The sequence below is a fragment of the Rhincodon typus genome, chromosome 9 (genome assembly GCF_021869965.1).
Source record: "Rhincodon typus isolate 14 chromosome 9, sRhiTyp1.1, whole genome shotgun sequence".
Taxonomy (NCBI): domain Eukaryota; kingdom Metazoa; phylum Chordata; class Chondrichthyes; order Orectolobiformes; family Rhincodontidae; genus Rhincodon; species Rhincodon typus.
Genome location: NC_063340.1, coordinates 85,102,447 through 85,121,453, shown reverse-complemented (window position 1 = coordinate 85,121,453; position 19,007 = coordinate 85,102,447). Strand labels below are relative to the sequence as shown.

The following is a 19,007-nucleotide window of genomic DNA, read 5'->3' as shown; positions in this document are numbered from 1 at the left end:
ATCCCAATACTTAGCTTGTCCATCATCTGCATGCATTTGCACTTTCAGGGCAGGAGTCACTAGTTTGTATCTGGAAACAGACGACTCTATTGATTTATTTCCTCCTACCCTTATCCATGGCTGACTAGGTGAAACCACGTCTTCTTGATAATGCCACCCACATATTTGTACAGTCAGAGACTAATTATATTTGTTCATTGCAGTAACTTATCTATATTTACCTACTGTTTTGTGTTGCTCAATTTTTAACTGTGGTGTGAGTTACTATGGTAAGTAAATATGAAGCAAGTCACTGTATATCAAATTATTGTGCAGAACCATATTATATCTAGACCCTGATACAGGGTAACACACATTTGGTTGCTATTGTGAATTGCTCAATATGTAAATATTTTCCCCAACTTCTCATCACTGCAGCAAAGTAACCTACGTGTAGTGGTTTAAAATGCACAGGAGTAGCACTCAGCAACATTTGAATTTCAAGTAAAGTCACAAAAAACAGATAATCTAGTTATGATCACATAGCTGTTGGAGAGGATCATGTGAAAATTAGCTGCCAGCATTACAACAGTAACTACATTCAAAAGCACTTCATGGACTACAAAGTGTTTTGGGACACCCAGAAGTGGTTATAGGAGCAGTAGAAATGCAAGTCTATTTTTTAACCTCACTGTTGTACTGAATTGTTATATACAGCATAAGGTTATTGTAGGGGGTTTCCCACCCTCAAACGTCTGATTGCAGTTCCTTGAGGTGAATTATCCCTTCAGTACATGTGTAGAGTCATACTGTATGTAGGCATTGAAGATCCACCTATATTCTTTGAAATATATTAAATATATTCTTTGAAAAATGTGAAAGCTTTGGGCCTGTTTTCACTACTAAGCTCTTTGGCCAGGTTTTGCTCTCTCCCTCACCTGTACCTGTCCTCCAGCTCCGGGCCGCCACCGCGAGGCTCTCCGGGGAATGTAGTTCCTGTCCTCAGGATTTGTCTGGGCACCCCGCAGGCGAGAACTACAACTCCCGGCATGCCCAGTGGCGTCAGGAGAAGCTTTCCGGGGTAGAGGGCGCAGCGGGCGGTCCCATGGCAACCAGGGCCTTGCTCTGCTAATTCGGCGTGAGGAGTGAAGAAAGCGGCACATCGTGACTCGGTCATCTGCTCCGGGGTCCAGGAGATTGAAGACAGGTTGATTTGGCTGGTTGTTGCGGTGAATGTCCCTCCTCCCGGTAAACGGAGGTGGGTTCTCTCTCTCCGATGCTGCGAAGCCTTTCGGCCTAGGCCCTCTTCCATGGCCTTTCCTCCTGGGGCCAGAGGCACACCGACCCTCACCCGGCCTCGCTGACCCGACATGTCCTCGGCTCATCCAGCGCCATTCTCTGCAGTATAGCAACCAGAAGGGCTGGGAATCCCGGTAAGGACAGCATTTGCGTTTCTCTCTTGTGTCTGTCTCACTATTATCCACAACCCATCCCACATCATGGGTCACTGTATTGAGGCTGGCCACTGGCCTGTTGGGAGGATCAACACAGTAAACTCTCACCAGCAGAGAATATCTCGATAGACCAGGCAATCGATGGACTAGGAGTGAATGTTGGCTGCATTGCATGGCACACCCTACTTTCTTTTTTGTCTCCAAAGTGTTCTGCAAACATTCTTCCTCAGCAAAAAAATAGAGCACTTGTATTGCTACAGTGCCTTCCACTACCTCAGGACTTCCCAAGGGAATTCACAGCCAACAAAACATCATTAGGAAGTGTGGAACGTTTGAAAAGTGGTTAATTGCGAGGTCTGGATGAACACAGCAGGCCAAGCAGCATCATAGGAGCAGAGAGGCTTGCTGCTTGGCCTGCTGTGTTCATCCAGCCCTGCACCTTGTCTCGGATTCTCCAGCATCTGCAGTTCCTACTATCTCTAATTGCGAGGTCTCTTCTGAAAGACAATGTCTCTGACAATGTAGATAACACAGTGTGGAGCTGGATGAACACAGCAGGCCAGGCAGCATCAGAGGAGCCGGAAAGCTGACATTTCGGGTCAGGACCCTTCTTCAGAAGTGGGGCCACAATATTGCACTCTTTGCCTCTCCCCCTGGTAGGTTAGCTTCTGTGGCCCAAACAATTTGGGGTGAAAGTGCTACCAACTGAGCTAAGTTAGTACTACATATCTTTCAATTCCTGCACTTGAATACACCAGTATAACCTCCACCAGGAGCTTTGTTTTCTTAGTGGATACTTTTTCTAAACAACCTGTTCAGAAATGATATTATGTACTTTTGGTTCAAAGGTAGGGACACCACCACTGTGCCACAAGAGCCCTGAGTGTTCTTAATGGAAAATGATTTTCTAATCAACTGGATCAGAATGTTATTACACAGCTCTGGAACAGGTGGGACTTGAATCTGGGCCATGTGGCTTAGAGAGAGGGACATTGCTGCTGCACCATGAGCCCTCAAGGGCCTTTTTAAGCTTGCTAATAAAACTCTGCTCAAATGTAGTATGTTTGATTTGAATAATTGCCATTGTACAAATTAATTCTTCAAGTGCCTATTTGATTTATTATCGGCACATGTACCGAGATAGTGAAAAGTGTTGTTTTGTGTGCTATACGTGCAGATTGTACCATACAACGTGCCTGAGGATAGCAGAACAGAGTGCAAAATAGTGTTACAGCAGCAGAGAAGGTGCAGAGAGAGACAGACAGACAGACAGAGAGATCAGAATTAACATTTGAGAAGTCCGTTCAAAAGTCTGATAAGTGGGGAAGAAGCTGTTCTTGAATCTGTTCATACATGTGTTCAAATTTATATATCTTCTGCCTGATGGAAGAGGGTGGAAAAGAGTATAATAGGGACGGAAGGATCTTTGATTATGTCGGTTGCTTACCTGATGCAGTGGGAAGTATAGATGGAGTCATTGGATGGAAGGTTGTTTTGTGTGATGGACTGGGCTGTATTCAAAATTCTGTAGTTTCTTGCGGTCTTGGGAATAGCAGTTGCCATACCGCGCTGTGATGCATCCTAATAGGATGCTTTCTATGGCGTATCTATAAAAGTTAATAAGAGTCCTTGCGGACATGCTAAATTTTCTTAGCCTCCTGAGGAAGTAGAGACATATTTTCAGGTATGAAGTAGTCTATTATTGTAGTTTAAGAGAGAGCTATAAATCTTTCCTATTGGCTTTTAATTTTTGGTTGATATTTCTTTATACTTCATTTGTTTTTAATCAGCATATTGGCTAAATTGATCTTTCTTTAACCAACCTTTTCTTAAATTAAGTCAGTATCTTCGCCTTAATGATCTTGGGAGTTTCTTTCCAGCTGTCAGTCACATCGTAAACACTTAACACATCTTAAATGTTCCTTTCGTAACCTTGAACTTGTGCCACCTTATCCTAACCTACCCAAAAATATTTTGAATTTGCTTTTTTTCACCCTGTTATCATATAGCTCTAAAATAACTGATCTGAGGCATCACCATTCAAGGCTAAATAAACTCTAGCTGAAACAGTTGTTTCTTATTGCCCTTCCACACAGTGTGACTCTAACATTCACATAACAGGAAAATGGCAGATTTTGCCGAGTTATCTGATCGCGCCTTGCTCGCGGTAGGGATTATATGTCTTTCTGATCCTGAGTAGGTTGGAGGGCAAATTCACCTTTTTATTGCTGACAAGTAACACTTGCTTAACAATTAAGAAAAGATTAACCAACTTGCTGGTTACAGATCACATTTGCGCAGGTCCCTGGGGTGTTACGCAGAGTGGCAGCTTGTACTGGATTAAGAACCTGATATTAATTGGGAAAGGGACAAGGGAATGAACATTTTTGAGGAATAGATTTTTTTTTCTCAGTAGTCTAATGGTTTAGAAGCTGTTGATGAAAGATGCACAATTTATTTGTGTGTGTATTTATATTAGTATCACTTAGAAATTTGAATTTTAAAACAGATGCAGGTGGCTAATTCTGTGAAGGTTTTCTATTTAAAAGAAGTCAGACTCCTTCAGAACAATGATTTAAATCCAACATTTTGTCAGAGAGCAAATGACTGAATCACTGTGGTGCTAATGGAAAGATATTTATGTTGTTGGGCTTATGACAGGTAAGGCCATTGGCTTTGTTTACAATTCAGAAGAACCTAGGATGAGCAAGCTTTTAAACTTCCCGACCCACTTGTTTGCCTGCCTCACATGTGATGTGGAGGTGCTGGTGTTGGACTGGAGTGGACAAGGTCAGAAATCGCACAACATCAGGTTATAGCCCAACAGTTTTGTTTGAAAAAAACAAGCTTTTGGAGTCGGACTCGGAAAGCTTGTGTTTTCAAATTAACCTGTTAGACTATAACCTGGTGTTGTGTGATTTCTGACCCTGCCTCACATAGCTCTTGATTCCTTTGTCTATCAAAAATCTATCTAACTCTGCCTTGAAGAAATTCTATGACATAACTTCCAGTACTTTCTGGGAAAAAGAATTTGACAAACTGCCAACCCTCAGGGACAAAATAATTTTTTGTCTTAAAAGGGAGTTGTTTTCTTCTCAAATTGTTCTATTGTAACATCAAAAGAAATCAATTGGTTACAAATCTTTGATGTTCTGATTGTGATAAAGGCTGTAAGTGAATATATCTTTCTTCCAACCTCGCTTCCATATCCCTACATCTTTGTAGAATAACCTGTTCTTCTTTAAGGTGAAGTACAGAACATGTTTTCTAGTGTCTGCCACTGAGTGGAGGCACAGTACATTGGAAGAGTAACCCATTTTGCCACAGCAGGTAAAACCTTGAAAAAGTTCATAATATGTACAGTACTTTGGTGATGTCAGTGTTGGCAATTGTAATTCACTTTGGAGATACCAATGCCTTTTCTGGCTTGCCAAGCACATTAAACCCTGCAGAACCACATTGATGATTAGATATATGTGCCAGGCTAAACTATTACAGGTAATAAGAAGGAATGAAAGTGAGACTAGTTTTGACAACTGGTCACAGTTACACAGCACAAGATCACAGAGGTATTTATGGGTGGATATGAAAAGGGGCTAACAGCAGTGATATTTTGAATTTGTATCGATCTACAATGTAGCAATAGTCCAGTGGCAATGATATGGATGCAGTTTGTCTTTAACTGTGTGCCAGCACCAAAAAAGAGCTCACTTCCTTCGGAAGGAAGTTAATATTATGAGTTATTCAATCCATCCAACCTATCTAGATATTTATACTCTAAATGGGCCACCTTCCACTTTGTTCCACCTTAGCTAATTCATGTATATTCTTTCTACCTTATATGCACTTATCTTCCTTTCCCTTAAATGTATCTTTGCTATTCACCTCAAGTATTCCTTGTAGTAACGTGTCCTTTTTTTTTTTTTGAGACATTTTCCAATTCTTCTGAGCATACATATAAGTGTATGTTAAATCAGTAATGATACAGTAAAAATGCTGTGGTTATGTTTTTTCCCCCAAATTGTCAGTGTTAATCTATGTTCAGGTGAACTTTAGTTTTTGCTTCTGTTGCTGGTTTTCTGCAATGGAGAGCTAAAAGCAAGTGAATACTTGTAGTTGTGGCTCAGTTGTGAGCCAAAACAGGATCTTCAGCAATCTGAGGTGCGGGTCTTCCACGTAGTTTCCAAACTCACTGATTCTGTATTTTGTATCAAGTCATAGCTGCCAGATCAGGAACATAGACTGCATTTGCTACCCAAAAAGAAGGTAGGACTTAAATGACATTGAAAAGGCAAGTAATCTCGAGGGCAAATAATTAACTCCAAGCTATATAGGTAAAGTCACCATAGTCTCAGAGGACCACAGGACTGCTCTCTCATTAGTGAGAGATGACTGGTGATGGTTTAACCTAAGCATCACCATACCTCAGGTGAGGTTGAGAAGATGGGGTTTTCATGGTGACCTCAGCCAGTATGGGTAATGAAAGCTGTGCGTGTATTGGAAGTTTCTAAGGCAAGGTAGAAGTGATTTTTCAGTGTTTTTCAAAATACTTCACTGCAAAAGCACTTTATTGTATCTGTAATCACTGTAGCAATAATTCACTTATTGAAAAATAACATGCATTTATAGAGCACTTTTTACAACCTCCAGCACTCCCAAGCAGTTGACAACCAATGAAGTACTGTATGTTATTGAAAATGCCATTTGCCCACAGCTGCAATATAGTGACACAAGAGCCCGCTAATCATTATTTTAAATTATTTGTGTTTAAAATTGCTACTGCCAATTGTCAGAACAAAATTTTTGTCCTTTTTTTCTTTTTATTTCTTTCCCAAGTGGCTCAATAACCTTTGCTAATTTTGCCTTCTCCATAAGCTGAAATTGAACTGTTATTACTGGAAATGGAAACTGAAACTGAGGTAACAGCTAGATTGATTTAAGGTCTTTTATATATTGATTTAAATTGCTTTCCTGCAGGCAGACTTTTCTCTGAAAAGTTGACAGAATGGAGGAAAAGAAAATGAAGCGCAGAAGCCCTAAGACCTCTACACATCAGCATCATCCTCCAGTAACCAACAAGAAAAGCACAATACCCAGTAAGAGTGTGGGCTTGACCAGTAGCACACAGACAACTGTTCCAAAACAAAAGCTGAAAAGGTACAAAGTTTTCTTTTTTTATTAATTCCTGGAATATGGGCATCTGTCAAGGCTGAAATTTATTGCCCGTTATCATAATTCCAACTGAGTGAAACCTGCCTTGATAACCCAATTTTGTTTTTTTTAAACTTAACCATGGAGGTCAGTTCCTGAACACATGCACAACACTTTGCCATTGTACTTTTAAAACATTTAATAAACATTTTATTATTTAAGATAAAAACACGAGATAAAAATGTTTGGAAAGATTTCAGAAAAGCATTCAAACTTGTGCTATTCCTTTCATCCCAGAGTTATCCTTAAAACAGCAAAACCTTGGTGAAGATTTACTACCATCTCCATGCTGAGGCTTCTTGTTCAGGCTGCCACAGCTGCAAACGGTTTCCTTCCAGCGAATTTTGAGCGCGTTTCCCAGATGTATTTTGTTTCAGCTGGTATCTTTTCCTGTGACTCCTAAAACAAACTGCAAACTAAACCCACTATTACTTTAACTTCAGTGTCTCTATACTCAAGTTTCCAGCAGCTTGCAGGATTTTGTACTTGAGCTTAATGTAACAGTGCAACACCTTTCCCTGGATCCCTGTTACCAGCCAACAGTGTAGTTCTTTTCCTGTTTTTTTTCAAATGTATCAAACGATTAATCTCTAACCTTTAGAAGATTAAAGGGTGATCTGATGGAAGTCTTCAAGATGTAAAGACAGTGTGGACAAAGATAAATTATTTCCAGATTTAGGGATTCTAGAACGAGGGGAATAATCTGAGACCAGTTGAGAGAAGTGTTAGGAAGTATTCTGTACACAGACTGGTAGATATTTTGGAACTCTGTTCCACAAATGGCAGTGGATGCTGGATCAGTTGTTAATTTAAAATCTAAGATAGATAAATTTTTGTTAAGATATTAAGGGATATGGAGCAAAGGCAGGTATATGGAGTTAGGCCACAGATTAACTACGATCTCATTGAATGGTGGAACACGCTCGAGGGACTGAAAGCCTTACTCCTGAATGCTGATGGAGGTTGATGATCTTCCTACACAACTGATATTGAAGGAATGGGCAGGGCACATTGAAAGGCAAAAGGGTGAAAAGGAATAAGGTATGAGTGAGATTGTTAATTTGTGCTCAGGCATAGGCAGATTTCTGCAAGGTAGGATTCAAGCTGAGAAAGCTCAATCTAATTTTAAAATTGAACAACGGAAAAGAAAATGTGGTTTAATTATAAGCCAACTTCTAGTTGGAAAAGAATACAAATTTCTAACTTCCAATGCCACCTGATCTTGTAGTAGCTTTTAGTAGTTTAAACATCTCTTTAGAGCATTGAGAAAATCTATGGCTATTGATGCTTTCAATGTATTTGTTCTTTATAAATGCTCCCTGTCTGTGCCGTCTGAGTGAAGCGGTTGCACCCAACCGAATTGCACACTTTCAGCTTGTGACAAAAAAATGTTGTCTAGCAGCATGGATTTGGAGTTATTCCAATTGAAAGCTGGAGGAATGCAGACTGGCCTTGTTTTTCTTTTAAATAAAGAACTGTATGTCAATAGTTCAGTTGCAGTTTTGGGCTGTCATTAGGGCTTGAATACTGTAAAGCCTGATAATCACTGTGTGGAGCTTTTGTGCTATCTTCAGTTGTGTTGCTGTGGTATGATTTAGTAGTAGACTTTGTCACTCATAACTATTTTGGCTGGCCACAATATTTTTGAGCTGTTAAAGAACTAGTGATTAATTGTGGTATATAGCAGGAGAGATGGAGAAAGTTCAGGTAATTATCAAATTACATCATATGCTGAGAGGATGTTTCCTGTCACGGGAAAATGCAGAACTAGGGAACACAGTTGAAAATTAAGGGGTCTCCCATGTAAGATGGAGTTGAGGAGGAATTTCATTTGAGAGTCATTAGTATCTGGAATTCACTACCCCAGACAACATTGGAGGCTGAATCATTGAAAGTATTCAAGGCCAAATTAGACGAGATTTTTCAATCTGCAAGGTTGTTGAAGTTGTAGTGGGCAGACAGAAAAGTGAAGTTAACACCACAGTTAGATCAGCCGTGATCTCATTGAATCGGGGAGTAGGTTCAATGGGCTAAATGGCTGACTCCAATCCCTATTTCTTATGGTCTTGTATGGATATTCTGACATTAGTATCAATGCATTTAGCCTTATTGACGGCACTGTAGATGTTGAGGTAGTCATAGAGATGTACAGTGCGGAAATATCCTTCGGTCCAACTCGTCCATGCCGACCAGGTATCCTAAATTAATCTAGTCCCATTTGTCAGCATTTGGCCCATATCCCTCTAAACCCTTCCTATTCTTAAATTCACTCCGATGCCTTTTATACGTTGTAATTGTACCAGCCTCCTCCACTTCCTCTGGCAACTCATTCCATACGCGCACTACCCTCTGCATGAAAAAGTTGCTGCACTTCTGTTCTATGCAGTATCTATGCGCCTTACATCGATGGATGCACCATGTATAGCTTTATCGATTATGTGGATACGTTTTGAGACATGAATTTTTTCTGTGATTTCCTATATTTGGAGTGCCTTTTTTTGGCTGTAAGTGTGAAAGTAGTGGGAGAAGATGAGAATAGGAGTAGACCATTAAGTCCCTCGTATGTTGTTGCTTTATAACATCATGTGATAAATAATGGGTACAAGTAAATGTTTCCAGTAACAGCAATTTAATAACAAATGTCACACATTTAAGGGAAATAGCAAAAGAACTAGTAAGGAGTTGAGACTTTATTTCTAGAGAACATAGAGATTATTTGGAATGCACTGTCTAAAAGGGTGGCCAAAGTATATTTGGTATTAACTTTCAAAAGGGAATTTGACAAATATTTGAATGGAAAACGCTGAATGTTATGGGGAAGCTAGTGAAATGAATTTTTAAAGAGCCAACATGGACACAATGGGTCAAATTCACTCTTTTTGTGAGTTTTTATTGTATGAAAATGCTGAATATACATTTGCAATCGGTGATCACGAGTTGTATTTTATAGATAAATTGAATCGTTACGTGGATGGAATTGATTTATAGAGCAGCATGAGTGAGATTCAACCATGCCTTCCACTGAACACAGGGACATAAAGGCATTCAGCAGCAAAAGTGCAAATGGTTTACTTCAAATCTTTTAAATATTCTGAATGCTGTTATTAATTTGGTTTGAGGATCTTTTGTTTTTTTAATTTGTGTGGGGAGGTAATGGAGAAGGAATTTATACAGCACTAATTGGCATTCTCTATACAGCAATCAAAATGCTGCAGTCAACAATGTGGTAACTGATTGGATCATTTAAATTTTAAAAAGGCTGTTCTCTGCCAACTTCAGGCATTGGGCAAAGTCCAGTAGATTTGGATGCTCCAATTAGCCCATCTCCCTCTTGTGGTAGGATATCAGTGTTGTAACGTACTGTTCTTTCCCATGTTATTAATCTTGTTTAGTCAGTTTACTAAAGGTTCTGGGATAATGGAAGTCATTTCAGCTTAGTGTGCAATGTTCAACCCTTTTTGCTTTAGACAAACCTAAAAGCTCCATGTCAATCTTGTAATTTTCTATTTTTAAAAAGAAAGCACAAGCCTATTTGTAATCTATTCTTACAGATGGATGGGCACACCATAGGAACATAGAAAATAGGAGCAGGAGTAGGCCACTTGGCACCTCGAGTGTGCACTGCCATTCACCTAGATCATGACTAATATTCTGGGGACAGTGAAAGTCTTTTTAAGCTTTGGTTAAAAGTGAGGAGCTTTGTTTCACTTTAGTAACTGCTGCTGCCTTAACTATACAAGCTAGATGGTGATTGTCAGTCAGCAATTTACTTCCAAGCTGAGTCTAGTGCTGTTTCACTTGACATCCACAGAATGCCTTTTCTAAACCTGTGTGTATTAAACATTGCATTATATTGGGGGCAATTTGCCTCGGTGACCAACTGAGAATCAGCATGCTGGAGCACTTTACACCCACTTCCAGACCTTGGCTCTTTGAGGAATACTGACTGAATTTTAAACACTCATTTGTTATATTTGATTACTAATAAATTAAATTGTTATTTCTTTCTCTGGTTAAGCGAATAATATTTCTTTCTATCTCTTCCCATTGAGAAAAGTTTCTCAGGCTGCAAGAGAAAGTTAACATTTCAGGTCAATGACCTTTGTCAGAACTTGACCAGTTAGTGATTTGATACTTTTTAAGTATTTCTGAAACAACAGACATGTTTCCAAAGCTTTTCATCATGCACTCATTGGGACAAGCACAGGAGTGATACATTTCAAACAGTTAATAATGCAGGAGAAAAAGATGGGATTGTTTGGCTGAAGCATTACTGTTGTGAAAGAGACTGGAAACTATTGACTCCGAAGCTCCCAAGTAATTCAAAAAAGGTGCAAGGCTTGAACATATTCCACTACATATGAAAGTGTGGTTTTTTGCAAGCATACATGAGCCACGCTATACATTCAGCAGGTTATCTTAAGTAGATTATTAGTGTGGCTGTCAATGAGTGCTGCCCAATCACATCTGACAGTTGATGTTTTGTTTGGGGTTTTTCAAGCATAGTTTGGTGAAGTATAGTTATTAAAATCCACGCTGAATCCAAAAGTCTCAACTGGACAATGGGGAGTAACTTCATGTTGGGAAGGAAACTCCTTGCTCCTTTCTTACAGTTATAAGGTTGGGTCAGCAAAGGTCAAGTTCTCAGTGAGTGACATCATAAGGCCTGATAGTTTAGTGAAATTGTGTTTATTTATGAACTGTAACAGAGATTCTCAACTGTCAGCCTGACTTGAGTCTGCTGCAGATTGGGGATCAGAAAGCCTATATTGTAGGATTTGTCAAGGTAAAGTGGAAGCCTCAAATTGAGCAAGAAATCAAAATCTTTACTGTGTTTTCGTGATTGTGGAAATGACACAGTCCCTGTGATGACAGATCAGTAGATGAAGTCAGCTGGGCTTTGAGCTTGTGCTGCTGAATTGTTGTTGTTTACCTGAAACAGGGCTGTTTAAGTTGATTGTTTCAGGGAATCAATCCTATTAAGTGTCTGAGCAAAGGATACAGTTGTTCGTATCGGGCGGTGATATAAACTATTTGTGCAGGTAACATGCCATTTGCACAGCACCCAGTGCTAATGATTCCTATATCTCTAGATCCTGACCCTGATCAAATTGTGTCCATGACTAAATTGTTTGCAGGGTCAGTATTCACGATGGCAAAATTTTGGGCAATGATATCAGAAAGTCATCAATAAACATTATTACGACTGGGAGGATGTCAAGTGAGTGGCTCAGAAAACTTCACTTTTTGCCAACTATGGAAGGATTAATACTTGCATTGGGGTATATCCTGAATTCACTGATTGTAGGCAGGTTGATGGAATAATGATTCAGCAAACACTAACACACTGTGCTGACTTCGAACGTTGCAAGCAATCTGGTACCACCTTCAAGAACTTTATCTTCAGGGAGGGACTAAGTATCTCCTTCTGAAAAAGACCCCAGGTTAGTTGTACACTGTCCTGTTTCCAAATTAGGAAAGTCCTTTCAGGAATAGACCTTTAGGACCCTTCAGCTGTTGAACAGTATCCACTTTCCACTCTATGTGGCTCAATATTCTTTTATACCAAAACTCATTGCAGATTTAATGTTTTTTATTGAACAGAGGAGATCTGAAAACGGGGCACAGAGGGCAGAGTGAGAATATGAGTGTTTTATTTGCTAAAAGAAACTGAAAAGTCTTCTATAAACTTAGAAATATTAAAAAAAACTCATCAAAGGAAGGGGTAGGCCAACCAGGGACTGAAAAAGAAGATATTATTTTCAAGCTAGAGTATGGCTGAGATGCTAAATGAGTACTTTGCATCTCATGGCACTAAAGAAGAGAATGCTGCGAATCAAGAAGAAAGAGGCAGTGGTGGTTAAATAGAAAATGGTTAAAGGAGAAGTACTGAACGTTGGCAGTTCTCAAAGTAGAAAAGTCACCCAGTCTTCCCATAAGGATAGCGAGAAAAGTCAGGGTGGACATGGCAAAGGCTCAGGCTGCAAATGTTGAATTGTCTTGGAACTTGTCATAGATTCCTTAGCAAAATGAAAACGCATATGAGTAAAGGAACAGAGGCAGGGTGGCTGCTGTGGGACAAAAAGTAGTGTGTTGCGATGGACACTTTTCAGAATGGTGGGAGGTATAGAGCGGTGTTCCCCAGGGTTTGGTTTAAAGATTCCTGTTTTTGATTATAGTTAATGACTTAAATTTGGGTGTAATGTCAACATTTGCAAATGAAACTAAATCTCTGAAGTATAGTCAACAGTGAAGAGGATATGGAGAGATTGAAGTGAGCAGACTTGTGACAGGTGGAATGTGGAATGTTCTAGAGCATCAACTGAAGAGTGGAGAGCTCATGTCCTGTCACCATAGAACTGGTCTGTACTCTGGATAATGCAGCCATTGTTTCTTGCTCTGAAGAACTATATATTTTAATCAATGCTCACTTGCATTCTTGTTTTCTTTCTTTCTTTCTTTTGTCTTTAGGGTGGTAAGGGAGAAACCCAAACCACAGAGTATAGCTGGGAAAAGTACACAGTCAGCCCCTCTTCAGCACTCCTTTCTCACTGATGTATCCGATGTGAAAGAGATGGAGCGAGGATTGCTCAGCCTTCTAACTGACTTCCACTCTGGAAAGCTTCAAGCATTTGGTATGAGGCTTTTTTTAAATGTGGCTATAAGGTTCTTCAAAACACAAACTAGGTTTCACTATTTGATTTGAAGCTGGCTTTTTCTTCCCTACACTGAAAATTGTTAGCTGCAAGTGGAGTTGAGTCCTTTATTCATCAACGGGATTTAAATTTCACTATCTGCCATGGTGGGATTCGTATGCGAGTCCCCAAAACGTTGTATGGGTCTCTGGACTAACAGTCCTGTGATACCACTAGGCCGTTGCCTCCCCAAGGTGCTGTTCAGCAAGCTCCCAGCTGGAAACTATCTATGCCTGGTCAGAAGATTGTACGTGTACGCAGTTGTGTGTCCAATGACCCCTGCCGTACCTTTTTGGAAATTTTCTTTTGTGTACGGTATATGAGCTTCACTGGCAAGGCTGTCATTTCTTGCCTATCCCTCATTGCCCTTGATAATGTGATACTGAGCTGACTTCTTGAACTGCATAGTTCATGATATGTAGGTGCACCCACGGGGCTGAAAGTGATTGGGCCTAGGACTCTATCCTGAGGAATTCCTGCAGTGATGTTCTAGTACTGAAAAGATTGACAAACCCCAGCCGTCTTCGTGCCATCTGATTTGTTCATTTCTGTCATGGTTTGGTGTAGCTAAGTGGCTTTCTCTTCCATTTCAGAGGGTATTTAAGAGTCAACCACATTGCTTTTGGTCTGGGGTGACATTTAGGCCTGCCCAAACATTAAAGATTAGTGAGGTTTATGTGGTTTTACTACAGTTGAAAACAATCTACTGTGATGTTGTGAATAGTGAGACTGATTTTTAATTCCAAATATATTAATTCAATTTAAATTCCACCTACTGCCTTTTCCCCAAGGCATTAGTTTGGGCAGCTGGATTACTATTCCAGTGACGACATCACTGTGCCACCCATATCAAGTACTCGTATGTTGGCAGTATTGGTTTGTATTGGGTCGGGCTCCTGGTATACATCATCTGAAAGCCTTGACAATGAATGGCAGTTGGTCTAGTTGCTGATGAGCCAACACTAAGATCACTCCTGTTTTTCTCCAGCAGGCTTTCTGTTGTACTTGCAGGTTCTTGCTCTCGTGCTTGCACACTGCCTTTTGCTCACATGCTGTCTCTGATACAATCACACCTGTATGGATTTTGCAGCTGGGCCTTGGGATCAGTCCTGGAAGTATAGGCTCTATGACTGAACATGAGATGTAATGTATTTAGGTTTTCAGAGGACTTTTGATGAGGTATTGCATAATAGGATTCTGACTAAGGTTGAAGCATGTGGATTCGAGGAATAAAATGCAGAAAGGATAGCAAAAAGCAACCAGAAGACAGAAGAGTAGGGGTTAAAGATAGTTTATTAGATTAGCAGACAGTGGAAACCTGCTATACAGAGTTTGGTACAGGAATTTCGCTTATTAATTATTCACAATTAATTCTGCCCCACTCCTCACCCTTTTTCCAAGTTCAAATGTTTATTTTTCCAATCTTTCCCTCCACCTCTTTGACTGCTGAGGTTTGTTTGTTTTCTCTGTCATTGCAGGCAATGAATGTTCCATTGAACAGATGGAACATGTGCGTGAGATGCAAGAAAAGCTAGCTCGCCTGCACTTTGACCTTTATAGCGACCTCGATGAGCCAGTGGAGGAACAGAGGAATATAGCTCGGGACATGCATCTGGATAAATTGCTAACTAACGTAAGTCCTACTCTTAAACAGCTAATTCCATTGGTTTCTAAACATTGGAGTCAAGCTGTATGGAAAAGAGAGATGAATAAAACAGGAAAACCTCTGGTCACAGTATCCTGGTAGCTCAGCTGAGGGATCCAATGAGTGGCTGAACCACAGACCCTGTAAGGTTGCAGGTTTGATTGGACTAACTGATCTCAATGTTGGATTGTTACAATTGACATGGGATTAGCAAAGGAGATGAATTTCGCAGATCTCCTTTCCCCATGCACCAGCAAGTGACACTGCAGCGAGTATGTTGTTCATTTCATCCAGTTTGCCTAGTACAGTATAGACAATTATTGCTGAAAATGCGATAGTTTATTTCTGGGGAAAGCAGCCCCCCCCTCCAATCCCTTCCTGTCTGGGCCTTTTATGTGACTCCAGTCCTACACCAATGTGGTTGTCTCTGATCTGTCCTCTTAAAAAGTCTTATGCATTCCACTAATTTGCATCAGGCGTTCACAATGCAGTAGATGTAGAAGGTGGCTCCCCACTATCGCTGTATTCCGAGAACAAGTTGGCTTGAGTTGGTAGATGCAAGTGTTCCTGGTGATGTCCACATGCGTAAGAATCTTTTTTTTTTTAAAGACAAACCTCCAGGGTTCTCCAGTCAAGTGCTCAGCTGCTGTGTCAACCACAACTTTGTGTTTTGAGTTTTCAGGGATCCTCGCCAATACAAGTAGCTGGTCCCTCTTGCATGCACTGAAGGGGTCGCGATTTTATCGTGCTCTCCGAGCCTCTTTAGCCAGTAGGACGTAGTAGTTCCAAATCCTGTTGTCAGATATTTGCTGTTCTCTTCTCTCTTGCAGTTGGAGGAGCTGAGCTCTTCGATGTATCCTTTCACATGTGCGTTGAACCATCTTGTGTTATGACATAGTAGAAATAAACACAGCTCTACCCATGGCAAAAGAAAGAAAATCTTACCTTTCCATAACATCTATCATGTCCTTGGGATGTCTTAAGGTACTTTCATGCCTTTTGCACTTTTTCCAGTGTCATTCTAGTTTTTAATAAATGCACCAACTAATTCACCCAGCAAGACTCCACAAATAGCTATGTGATAATGACCAGTTAACCTTTCTTTTTGGTCCTTTAATAGGATAAACTGGCTCGAGTCCTTCCCTATTCCAAGAAAAGTCCTTCTTGTGATGTGAATTTTTACCTCCTCTGTTAACATTTTGGCCGCTCATAATTATGTGACTTATAATACCACGTAGGTACTTATAGTACAAAAAGGGCACTATATATAGACATTAAAGATGGGTGAGAGGGAGGAGTATCAGATGTGTATGTAAACATTGAACTATTGGTTATATTCACCCTTAACCCACCATTTACTTTTCAGTCAAAAGCTGAACTTGGCAGATAATCAAGATTTCCCAAGAGCATCCACCTCCTGAAGAATGGGTGGGAAGCCTATGTCTAATACTGTGCAAATACTTATTCACAGTAGCAGTTGATGAAGAGATTGCAGCATGATGCTTTCTTATTACGGAAATTGGTTCTGCTGTTTCGCACTTATCACTTGTTCTCACTGGAGGTTCTCGAAGTCACTCCTCTGAAGCTCAAAGCAATTGTCACCAATTGCTGCTTACTGATGCTATGCTGGTCTTCATGCTTCTAGTGAACATTGTATGGGGAAAAGCATGTTTCTCAGATTTGAATGTGCTTTGGAAACATAAGATGAATCAGTTGTCTAATAATTGGTTGCTGCGTTTAACTCTGTCAATGTTCCTGCTTTTCCTTTTGGAGAGGGCAACCTGCTGCTATGGGAGAACGTGTTTCATCTAAGTGGGGAACAGTGTGTCCTGAGCAGGTCTCCGTGGCAGTGGCTGTAATGGAAAACATGTTGCTGGTGGATTTCTGGGATAAGTTGAGGCAAATTGAGAGACGAAAGTGAAGTAGTACCAGAAGCTTTGGAATGTTTTATGTCACCATTCACAGAGATTTCCACTTGGGTTGAAACCATCAGATGTTTCTAAGCCTTCATTTTGGCATGATGCTGTAGGGCTGCCTTCTTTCCATCACTGATCTCTCAACCATTCTGAAGAACTGTCCCCATTGGCCCCAGGACAGGAGCCAGCTGGGGAACTGCTACTTTCAAGGCTTGCCTCTGTCAGACCAAATCCCATTCCAACAATAGAATCGTGTACAGTATCAATCAGAAGCCCAACTACACAGTACAGGAGTAGGGAGCTGATTGGAGTCAACACTAAATTCCATGGCTTATCCTGATTCACGTTGGCTCTAGCCGTTGTGATCATGTTCCAGTTGAATTGTGGAAGCTGGGTGTTCTGACAAAGCAGAACAAGAGTTTCCCAGTGGTCCGACAGGGTGCTAGGGAGTGAAGGAGGAAGGAACCACCTTGAGCAATCAGAGAAGGACTCTTCCAAACCCCACTGCCTGAAACCAGACCAGTTCTCAGATGGACCCCACCAAAATCAACAGATCCTTGTCCTTTGACAGATAATTTACCGAGTACTGATTATGGGCTTAACTGACTTTGCAATTGATGTGGAAGACTGCTGTTTTAGTGACAAGATTCTGGAGGGACTGAGGAAAGAAAACAAAATCGTGAAAACCCTGACTGAAATTATTAAATTACTAACAAATGTAAGGACAACGTATTATTTTTAAAGGTCTGCTTTGTTTTAAATGTTACTCTACAGTCTCTTCTGTATTACATCCCCCTTTCCTGGCAAAGCTATTCTAACAGTGTCCTTGATCATGCTGCTAAGCTGGTTTGGAGATGTCTCACCCTCTGCTTTTCCCTTCCTCCACAAGCAGATGTAAGTGTAAAGGCACACGGGAGGGTGAGCCCCACCTTTGGGCTGGTACATCACCTGCTAATGTTGTTGAAATCTTCCAGAGAGAAGACTAAATTAATATGAGCTGATTTTCTTTGGTTCTGTTCATCACAATGGTTTGCTGAGCTTGGGGGTTGATTCAGACCAGTCAGAGGCACCTGCTGTTGGTGCAACATGTAATTCAAACTTTATTGCACATTAATGTGTTTACAATTCATGCAAGTGCAATTGTGGAAGAGTTCTACTAATGTGCTATGTCTGTGTATATGTGTGTGTATCTATGTACTCTTCTACATGGGTTTGTCATATCTCTCAAACGTGCCACAATTTTAGATTTAAAGTGCAGTGTGAGTTGCAGTTTTATTGTGATTTTCTGTAACGTGATCCTTTTGGGTTGGGGGAGAGTTGCTCAATTACAGGTGATCCTTCTGATGCCTGAATGGAAAGATTGACCATTACCGACATTAAACTCCGAGACCGTTGAGAGGTTCCAGCTTCACAAACTGAAATACGGTATTTGCGAGTTGGACGTGGTGAAGAGAGTTAATGGTCACCAAACTGCACTATGGGTGAAGAACAGTCAGGGCAATGAGGCACTGCTCCCATTGATTTGTTTCATGTTACTTGTGTGTTTTGCTGTCTGTCTGCTGGAGGCTTATACCAAATCATTGTATAATGAGATATTAAAATGAAACATGTTTGACCCTCCACATTGAGTTTTACTTGTTCCTTGTGTTCCCAACCAGTGCATGAGACTGATCCTTATTACTGGGTGCAGCATGTGATGCAAACAACAACAACTTGCATTCAAGTCTTGTTTTTAAAATGGTAAAATGTTAAACATTAAGGAGGGAGTTGTTTGAGCACGTGTGTGTGCAGAATACATAACCACTCAGTCTAGTCTTGTCTCATAAAAGCAAAATAGTGTAGATGGTGGAAATCTGAAACAATCACAGAAAATGCTGGAGAAACTCAACCGGTCTGTTAGCATCTGACTTTCTTCAAGCCTTATTTCATAATGGATGCTGCTGTGTATCTCCAGCATTTTTTCTTGTTTCTAATTCCCTGCATGTTTGTTTTGCTAAATTGATAAAAGAATCAGGGTTTTGAGGGGCAAACAAAATAGTGAAGTTGACACCACAGTCTAACATGCTATAATTATACTATACACTGGATAGTTTGGTTGGGGATTAAA

The 19,007-nt window shown here is 40.4% G+C and overlaps 1 protein-coding gene across 4 annotated transcripts; it reads left to right on the top strand.

Moving 5' to 3' along the window:
• The first annotated feature begins 1,042 nt into the window (after positions 1-1,042).
• Positions 1,043-18,520, top strand: ccdc28a (coiled-coil domain containing 28A). Of its 4 annotated transcripts, XM_020529728.2 has the most exons (6): positions 1,043-1,412; positions 6,411-6,590; positions 13,116-13,279; positions 14,818-14,972; positions 15,815-15,837; positions 16,351-18,520. In XM_020529728.2, exons 2-6 carry the CDS (start codon positions 6,439-6,441, stop codon positions 16,403-16,405), a joined length of 549 nt encoding a protein of 182 aa, XP_020385317.1. In that variant the 5' UTR covers positions 1,043-1,412; positions 6,411-6,438; the 3' UTR covers positions 16,406-18,520. The 4 variants fall into 4 exon arrangements, with proteins under 4 accessions (XP_020385317.1, XP_020385319.1, XP_048457034.1 ...); XM_020529730.2 differs by lacking the exon at positions 15,815-15,837; XM_048601077.1 differs by lacking the exon at positions 16,351-18,520 and having other exon boundaries at positions 15,667-15,831.
• Positions 18,521-19,007: the final 487 nt, after the last annotated feature.

Bases quoted from the DNA above. Each gene is read 5' to 3' on its own strand.
- ccdc28a (XM_048601075.1), top strand. From the start codon at position 6,439: ATGGAGGAAAAGAAAATGAAGCGCAGAAGCCCTAAGACCTCTACACAT. The intron at 6,591-13,115 runs GTACAAAGTTTT...TTTTGTCTTTAG, and splicing joins CCAAAACAAAAGCTGAAAAG to GGTGGTAAGGGAGAAACCCA. The intron at 13,280-14,817 runs GTATGAGGCTTT...CTGTCATTGCAG, and splicing joins TGGAAAGCTTCAAGCATTTG to GCAATGAATGTTCCATTGAA.